At 33.8% G+C, this 10,056-nt stretch overlaps 1 protein-coding gene across 5 annotated transcripts in view; it reads right to left on the reverse strand.

Moving 5' to 3' along the window:
* Positions 1-10,056, reverse strand: part of slc4a11 (solute carrier family 4 member 11) — a 173,151-nt gene that overhangs the window by 4,009 nt on the left and 159,086 nt on the right. For all 5 annotated transcript variants that reach the window (XM_051952307.1, XM_051952375.1, XM_051952453.1 and 2 more), the window contains 3 exons: positions 6,338-6,511; positions 4,075-4,270; positions 1,893-2,062 (listed from right to left, as the gene is read on the reverse strand). In XM_051952307.1, coding sequence (XP_051808267.1) covers positions 1,893-2,062; positions 4,075-4,270; positions 6,338-6,511 — 540 coding nt within the window. The remainder of the gene's footprint in view (positions 1-1,892; positions 2,063-4,074; positions 4,271-6,337; positions 6,512-10,056) is intronic.

A 10,056-nucleotide genomic window follows, 5' to 3' on the forward strand; every position in this document is an offset into this window, starting at 1 on the left:
GAACTTTAACAACTGATTGAGCAATTGTACCACAAAAACAAAAATTTCATCAGAGTCCGGCCCTAATCACATGTAATCCATGTGACACCTGGCAGCCATTTTGGATTTCTCGCCATGAAACAGGAAGTGCTGTGTAACTAGCCTGTAAGTGGAACAATCAGGCTGAAACTTTACACTCTCAGTTTTAGCACCACCTGGTGGACATGCGTGGGCCAGCCAGGACCCGACAAACGCTGCTTGCAGCTTTAATTTGGGTAATTTTTTAAAAGTAGAACACGCATTTGGGGTCCAGAGGGTTAAACCTTACGACAGACAAACATGCAAAATCTACAGTTGTGTACTTGAAGTGTTTAGAAAGACGTGTGGTTTTGCAAAAAGAAAAGGAAAAAAAAAACAGAAAGTGCACATTCTTTACTGGAATTAAAATGTGTTCCATGCAGAGGCAGATTCAGGTCAGACTGAGCGCTTGTTAGCAGCTGAATGTCATCCTGAGATAATCATAATTTAATGGTGCAGCACAGATGAGGAGCTCAAGAACCGCTGGAGAGTTGAAGAAAACTGTTTGCTTTTCTGAAACAGAATCTGGGTACTGTGGACAGTTTGTTTGCAGCGTATTTTTTAATGAGATATGCAGAATAAAGTGACTTTGATAAAATATTAGGATTAGATTTGGATCATTTTTCCAACATAATGGTGCATGACAGATGAGTAGCTCAAAAACTGTCAGAAAGTTACAAAAACAAAGTTTTTTCAGTTTGTTCTGCTGGTAGATAGTATAATTTTTGCGATTTTTTTTAAACAGATCTTGCAGTTGGGGTCTGGAGGGTTAAACAAACCTGTCTGTGTTCATTGTGCTGTTTAGGGAGAGATTGTTGGTCCCTGCTGAGCTACACTTTTACACTTAGACTTGGATACTTATCATAATGTAATTATGCGGCACAGATGAGTTGTTCAAGAATTGTCAGAAAGTTTAAAAAAAAATACAACTTTTTCAATTTTTCCAATTTATTTCTATGATAAATAATATAATTTGGGTAATTTAAAAAAAAAAAATAGAACATGCATTTAGGGTCCAGAGGGTTAAACCTTGTGATAGACAAACTTAAAAAAAACAACAACTGTTCAGCAAGTTCAGTTCAGCTGAGTTCAGTCAAAAAGCCGGATAGAATTTGTATTTGTAAGAATGTTTTTGTCTGCAGAAATTGGTTCTGGTTACGATTCTATATAAATAGATATACTGCAATATTTTAAATGAGACACGTAAAATGAAGTGATTTTGATAAAATATGATGATTTTACACTTAGATTTGGATTCATTTTGTCAACATAATTGTGCATCACAGATGAAGAAAAATGTGAAGGAAACGGTAGAACAGATTTGAATTATTATTATTTTTATGCAGAATCTGGTTACTCTGCACAATTTATTTTCAGCACATTTTTAAATCAGATATGCAGAATAAAGTGAATTTGATTAAATATTATGATTTTACACTGAGATTTGGGTAATTTTTCCAACATAATGGCGCGTAACTGATGAGTAGCTCAAAAACCGTCGGAAAGTTAAAAAAAACTACATTTTTTTTCAATTTTTATAATTTCTTTCTATGATAAATGATATAATTTGGGTCATTTTATAAACTAGAACATGCATTAATAGATAAACCTGCAAAATCTACAGTTGTGTACTTGAAGTGTTTAGAAAGACGTGGTTTTGCAACAAAAAAAAAGAAAAAGAAAGAAGCAAAACAGTGAGAAACATCCTTTACTGTAATTAAAACCTGTTCCTTGCAGAGGCAGATTCAGGTCAGACTCGACGCTTGTTAGCTGAATGTCACCCTGATTTAAGGCACTTAAGAAAAACCATTTTCTGGGACAAAGTGCAGCCGTACCTGATGGGGATTAGGAGGATCATGAACAGAGGGAAGATCATCTTCATGTACGGTATCGGGTACATGCCAAACGTACACAACACCAGCAGCTGCATCATCTGCAGGAAGGTGAAGTAGTGGATCTTCCTCTGGGGCACTTTGCGGATGTAGTGGGTGGGCGGGTAGGACGTCTGCAGGAGGCGAGAGGATCAGGACAGATTAGAACACAATCTCCCCCCTCAGGCCGCTCAGGTCTCCCAGAAACGACTCGGGGAAGCGGACGACCCACACACACCTCCAAGAAGTGCACTCGGGCCGTTTGGATCATAAATAACATTTAGCTTCCAGTGGGCCGAGTGTATTTACGGCATCAGAGGTCTCCAGAGCGAATGTGTGAGCAGGGATGCTGTTTTTAACCTGAGAGGACTTGATTCTTCTACTGAGCTGCACAAACACATCTCCAGCTGATCTGGAGTCGGGTATCTTCAGCCACAGATCAGGAATTACTCAACACCTCTGGCAGAGAAACCGTTTCACGGTCGCAGTTTTACTACCGGCAGAAACACTCAGCTTATCTGGAATGTGTGAAAACAAAACTCAGCAAATCAGGATTATCCACAGCTGAGGCCGGAAATTTTTCAAAATAAAGTCATGTGAAGAGCTGGAGTGGAACAGAGGCACAGATTCTGCTGAGATATGAACATTTTATCCTCCTTTTTCTGCTCTAAATCTCAATTTTAAAATTATTCTTGGACATAAATGCACAAATGTCTTTTCCTGGTGCCTTTATGTTAAACATTGCAGAGTTTAATCAAGAGAAAGTTACTCATAAACATGAGTTTTTCTCTCTGATTTGTCTGTTTATCAGCCAGAATCACTTAAACAAAACAATAACTTGCAATTAAACATTTACTTTCTGCTCCACCACAAGAAGATTCAGTAAAGACAGTAATCAATTGTAGCTGTTGGTGTATTGGGAACATGTTAAACATGTTGGGTTTTTTGGTTAAAAATCACAATTTATTACCATTTAATGCAGAAAAAGCAACTTATTTTATTGTCAGGTGTGGTTTTTTCCAGTTACTGTGCACCTAAGTTTTATATTATTGGACACGTCTTATGTCAAGTGTCAGTGTTAGATCTGAATTAAACCTCTGCTTTTTGCATTTTGAACATTTACTTTTCTGCTCCATCACAAGAAGATTTAAATTAAAGTAGTTGTTGGTGAATTGGGAGCTTAAATGTGTTGGTTTTTGGTTAAAAATCACCATAAAATCAGATTTTATTCCCGTTTAATGCAGCAAAACCAACTTATTCCACCATCAAGTATGTTTTTTTTAAATACTGTGCAATTAAGTTTTATATTATTGGAAACGTCTCCTGTTAAGTCTCAAAGTTGGATCTGAATTAAACATCTTTTAGAGTATTTTTTGCGTTTGAAGGCTTACGTTTCTGCTCCATTCAATAAAGACATTTAACTATTGTAGTTGTTGGTGTATTGGGAGCTTTATGGTTAAAAATCACATAAAATCACATTTTATTAACAATTAATGCAGAAAAACAAAGTTATTCCATCAGGTGTGTTTTCTTACATCTGTTTCGGACAGAAAAAAATTGCAGTTATTGGTGAGTTTGCAGCTCAATCGTGTTGGTTTTTGCTTGAAATTGTGATTTAGAGAGCGATTAAATCACATCTTATCACCAATTAATATAGAAAAATCTAAGTTATTCCATCATCAGGCACATTAAGTCTCAATGTTGGATCTGAATGAAACAGTTTTCCTGTTAATAGCATTTGCTGTTTCTAAAATCCAGGTTTTGTGGGTGTCTAAATGATTCACTTCCTCCTGCTGCCATGTGGTGGCGCCAGTGTGTGCCGTTAGAGAGACTGAGACAGCAGGAAGGTTAAATCGGACACACAGGATCAGACACAAGAGAACACATTCTTGGTGATTTTATAGATATTTTTCCAAACATATGATCTCAATCTTCTGGCCACACATTCTAGCATTCATACGAGGCTTAAAATAATAATAATAACATTAATTTATTAGCTAAACCACCTGAAAACACACGCAAAAAAAAAAAAATTAGATTTGCAAATATTCCTCCACTCAGATCTGCAGCAAAAGCGGGCATCCAGTCAAGCGTTTGATCCGGAGAAGCCCGCGATCGACATCTGGACTCATTTCCGCGTCCTCACCTGCTCCTTGAGGAGGAGGGCCATGCGGTCGCACATCTGGTTGCCGTCGATGGAGGTGAGGGCGATGTAGAGGAAGAGGCCGTACAGGACCGGCTTGGGGATCCACTGCAGCGGGACGGGAAGCAGCAGCACCGACACGCCGATGAAGATGTTTGCAGCCAGAGACGTCAGACGGGTTTCTTTCACCTGGACGATGCTGGGGAGACACAATGAATCAATGCTGGAAGGACCCAACCGCCATTGTGTTTCCCACAATGCAGCAGACGGCACGTTTTTAGGGGATTTTCTTATCAGCGTTTCGCCACATTTAGCGTTTGAGGAAGTCGGATTTTTCTAGACCCAGTTTGCAGAGTTTAAAGGTCAACGGTTAAAAAAAAAAAAAACAGCAAAAAAACATTTCTTCAGCCTAGATATGAACATGTAACTGTCAAGGAACGCGGTGGAGTTTTGCGACGATGGCCATACGTTTGTCTGTCCGTCTGTTATTCCGTCTGTGTGCAACTTTACTCAAAAATGGAGTAATGGATCTGGATGAAATTTTCAGTGAAGGTCAGAAATGACACAAGGACCACCTGGTTAGATTTTGGCCGTGATGTGGCTTATAGTCTGGATTTATTAAAGATTTCTGTGTCATTGCAAGATAGCAAGACTGCAACTGGATTAATATAAAATTGAGGGACTGTTGCATACATTTTTTAATAAAAGTTTAACAAATTTCTGTTTTTTTATGTTCATTATGATCATGTCTTTACAAATTCCATATTTATTTATGATGGAAACAATCACTTATTAATAAAAAATGACTGGATATCACTAAAATGTCAACTAAATAACCGTCCGAATTCAAAAACAATCACTCTCTAATTAGCTAAACAATAAAAAAGGATCTTATTCAAAAATAGTTTTGATTGTGTTCTTTTTATTAAGTAGAGAAAATCATGACAGATATTTCTTTTTTGGCAATATATCAAATTTTATATGGAAAATAACAAATTGTATCTGTAACTCATTTTAAAATAATTTAACTTAAAAGGAAATTAAATCGTTAACAAATTAACTGAATAAATTTAACTTAATAAAAAATAATTTAACCTGAACCTTAAGTAATTTTAAAACATTTTAAATGAAGATAAAACTAAAACACATGATTTTAAAATAATTTAATTTAACTCAAAACTAAACCAAATAATTTTAAAATAATTTAACTTAACCTGAACCTAAGCAATTTTAAAATAATTTTACTTAACTTAAAACTAAAACAAATGATTTTAACGTTATCTAATTTAACTTAAAATGAAACCAAATAACTTAAAATTATTTAACTTAACTTGAAAGTAAACTAAATAATTCAAACAAAATATACTGAACAAAAATAACTGAACTCATTAAAAAATTATTCATCTCAACCAGACTAAAATATTCAAGAATAATTTAACTTGACATCATTTTAAAATAATTCCTCCTCAAATAATTTAGCCAAGGAAAAAATAGCTATTATTTTTTTTTAAAAAACTGAAAAAAGGAAAAAAAAACATTGTAAAAATTTCTATCTAAGGACATCAGTGTGAAGGTAGAAATATTACATATAAAATACAATAATAACAAAAATATTCTTTGTGGCCTAAATAAAATAAAAACTGCTGGGTTAATTCACATGGTCACTGCTTATAGTACCTGCTGTTATTTATTCTTGTTTAATTCTTTGTTTTTCATTTTTAAACCATTTTTTGTTAGAATTTAGCTGCATTTCTTACATTTATTTACTACAATGTAAATCTGTGGACACCTTTAAAATGTCTCATTTATTTATTTCTCTTTATGTCATTCTTAGTGTAAATCCTCATTTTATTCCCTCTTTAATCATATTTATCTTATTATAAAACACATTCTGACATCCTGCTGCCGCATAAATAAACTCTGACATCGTCTCATGAGCAGTCCGATTAGAAAACATGGAATATTAATTTCCAAACACACTTTGAAGAACTCTAAATGACACACTTCCCTACAGCTCATATCTCTAATTAGATCTCCTCCTCTGATAGAAAACTGCCCCTTTCTTCCATTCGTCACCTCCGACTGCTCCGATAATCCTCAAATCTACGTAAACTGTAATTTGGGTCGTATCTGAGCGTGAACTTCATCCTCTCGTCTTTTAAAAACGCTCAGCTACGCGGCAATCATGCAATCAGGGGAGATGAGGATACAGTAGCTCCTAAATTACAGCTCAGCCTCTAATTGGGCGTCTGATGAGGAAACTCACGTCTCGTAGAGGTGCCCTCCCTCCACGCGCTGCTCCACGAAGGCCAGCTGGCGAACGTGCAGCGTGGAGTGGGGGAAGGCGGCGTGCATCCACGGCAAGCCCAGCACCGACATCAGGATGTTGATGAGGCCGGAGAGCATCAGGTCCCAGTGGTAGGCCGTCCCCTTCAGCAGCCTGACGACGGAAAAACGCGACAAGTCAACGACACGTCAGCCGAGTCTGGAAACTAAACTCATTCACACATACGACAGGTTCATTCACCACTGGAGCCTGCTGATTGGGTCCGTTTTGATTTTAAATTTGGTCAGGAAAAATCTTTTCAACTTCAAAATGAAATCAATAATTCAAAAATAATGTAACTTAGCTGAGTAATAACACGTCAACTTAGTTAAAAATAATTATGATTTAAATTAAAACTAAATTAAATGACTTAAAAATAATGCAACTTAGCTTAACCCTCCTGTTGTCCTCATTTACAGACACCAAAAATATTGTTTCCTTGTCTGAAAAAAATCCAAAAAGTTAGCAAAAAAAGTCCCCAAATTTCAGAAAATTTGCAAAATCTTCAGGAAAAAATTCCAATAATTCTTCAAAAGTTTCCCTTAAAGGTTATTTTTTTAAAAATCCCCCAAATTTGGCAAGAAAATTATTGTTGAGTAAAAATCTTCCAAAAAATCCTAAAAATATCCAGTGATTACATATATCATTAAAAATGTTTCTTTAAGAACATTCACAAAAAATTGACCACAGTTTTTATGTGAATGTATCAGAACTTATACTATTTTTTTTTATTTTTTTCACCAAAAAATGTTCAAAATTTTCCCAAAAATGCTGAAAATGTGGACATCAGAAGTTTCACTGTGAAAATGTTTTTTTTTTCTCCACATTTTCAAACTTTAAATTGGGTCAATTTGACCCACAGGACGACATGAGAGTTAATAATAATACATTTATTTTGTAAAAAATAATTTAGAATTTAGCTTAATACTAAACTAAATCATTTTAAAAAGAACATAACCAAACTTAATAAAAATATTTTAACCTTGAAGTAAAATCAATTTGCAATTTTACTTAAAACTCAACTAAATAATTTGAAAATAGATGAACTTATTTCCCTAATAATACTTTAATAAAACTACATTTCAAATTGAACTTAAAACTAAATCATTTAAAAGGCTGAGGCCTGAAAATCTTCAAACCAATAGATTTTTTTTTTTACATTTTCTCCTCCTTTCTGACCTCCTTTGTCAGATCCCAGTCTTGATTTTATAAACAGTAAATAAAAAATGTCTTTGTTTGGTAGCTTTACGTTGAACTTTGCAGAGTTTAATCAGAAGAAAATGACTCACCAGCTTTAGTTTTCTTTGAGTTTTGCAGTTAGAGCAAAGCTGAAACTTCTGAGAGCTGACATTTAGACATTTTAGGAAGATTTTATAAAAAAATTTGATGTTAATGATCCATGTGAACATTCTATGAAAAATGCTTAGTTTTTTTGATCTTTAGTTTTGTCAGTTAGAATAAAACTAAACTTTTGTAACTACTTTCCACTGAATGCATCACTAAATTCTCCTTATTATATAATTTCTTTTTTTTTTTTTTTTGCTTTCATTTCAGTTTCAGAGATCACACATTTTTGACCTTTTATCCTTTTTTATTACCTCATTTATCTGATCTAAATCTTGATTTAAATGAGATAAATGAGGGCATAAACACATAAATGTCTTCGTCTGGTAACTTTATGTGAAGCATTATATAATTTAATCGTTAGAAAATGACTCAGAAATGTGATTTTATATCTCTGATATTCATTTTTATCAGCCAACATTAAACTTAAACTTCTAAAAGCTGACCTTTAGACATTTTATGAATATTTTATTGATGTTAATGATCCCATCTGACTAAAAGAAACAAAAAAATAGAGAAGATGAGATGCAAAATTAAACATAAATACACATTAAAAACAATAAAATTCAATGAAAGACGTGTTTTTTCTGAAATGACCGCTGACTTTGAAAACATGGCAGTAAATTCTTATTATGCTTAATAATATTATTTATGAAATTATATTTATTAGATTAGTTTTCTTCTTGCTTGTATTTGAGTTTCAGTGGCAATGAGTGCAGTCCTGACTTTTTATCCCCTTTATTGGATCAAAATCTCGATTTTAATGAGATGCAACGTGATTTTATTTTTAAATCTGAAAATGTCTTTGGTACGTTTGTATTGAACTTTGCAGAGTTTAATCAGAAGAAAATAACTCACCAATGTGGGGGTTTACGTCTCTGATCTTTAGTTTTCTCAACTAGAATCAAGCTGACATTATTAGAATGGAAACATTGAACTTTACTGTTTGCATTTCTCTGCTTTCATGGCAGCTTGTAAAAATGTCATTAGCTGTTATTTGTTACAAAAGTCCCTGAATTTTTGCCACATAACTGTTGGTCTTATATGAAGCAGTCACACCTTCATATTTGCACCATGAGAAGCAGAATTTTTGGTTTTTGACAGATTCTGTTTGGAGCAAACGGTAATTTTTTTTTTAGAGAATTTTTAAATGAAGCATGCAGAATGAAGCAACTTATTGATTGTGAACGACAGAAAAAAGAAAAGAAAAAAACGAAAAAAAGAAAAAAAATCCAGAAAAACTAATCTAATAAATATAATTTAATAATAATATTAAGCATAATAAGAATTTACTGCCATGTTTTCAAGTGCAGACAATGAAGGTCAGTGGTCATTTCAGAAAAAACACACGTCTTTTATTGAATTTTTTGTTTTTGACACATTCTGTTACCATTCGGTAATTTTTTTTAGAGAATTTTTAAATGAAGCAAGGAGAATGAAGCAGCTTATTGATTGTGAACGACACATCACACATGATTCATCCAAAGGCCACCAGAGAGTTGAAAATCTGGTGATTTTATTTCGGCTTTTACAGTTTCAGGCTCTGGTAAATGGTGTAATTTCGGCTTTTTGTGTGATTTTTTTATATTAAACATGACTGACACTGATCAGTTGTGTTTCATTATTTGTCATTTTTATAGCATTTAGGACTCATAACTGCAGATACTTTTATGTTTGTGAAGTTTTTGGACGCTCTTTCCACATTCTATATAGATTACTCAGTATGTATGAGTAAATTTTAACCTTTAAATCATAAATACTGCACATTTTACTCCACTGATTTCTTCTATATACCATTTCTACACTCTTCTTGTATATTTATATATTCCTCTTCAGTTTGCATAGGCAGATGTGAGTGATGACAGCATTTAAATGAAAGAAAAGGCTAATCAGGGAACTTGGTAGAGGAATTTTATGGCTTTAAGAACTTGTTTATTGCTGCATTTGTCAATAAAAGCCTTTAAATCCTGTGAAATAAACTCACACACTGATTTACAGACGGACTAATGCTGTCCATGACTTTGCGGTTTATAAAGCAGGTGGGTGAATTAAGGAGTTTTGCATCGTTTTCATTGCAGCATCTGCAGAAAAACGTAACGTTTTTTTAAAAAATTTGTGATTTGAAGAACAGAATATTTCCACCTGCAGTGAAGAATTTGACAAGGAGAAGAATTTAAGTGGACTGTCACAGGTGTTCACTTGTTTTGCTGCACTAAAACTTTCAAAATAATAGAAATTATGCATATTTGCATGATATATTTAGATCATATTAAGGGCTGAGTACATGAGGCAGCACAAATTAATACAAAAATACA

This window comes from Acanthochromis polyacanthus, chromosome 1, assembly GCF_021347895.1.
Source record: "Acanthochromis polyacanthus isolate Apoly-LR-REF ecotype Palm Island chromosome 1, KAUST_Apoly_ChrSc, whole genome shotgun sequence".
In the NCBI taxonomy this organism is placed as follows: Eukaryota; Metazoa; Chordata; class Actinopteri; family Pomacentridae; genus Acanthochromis; species Acanthochromis polyacanthus.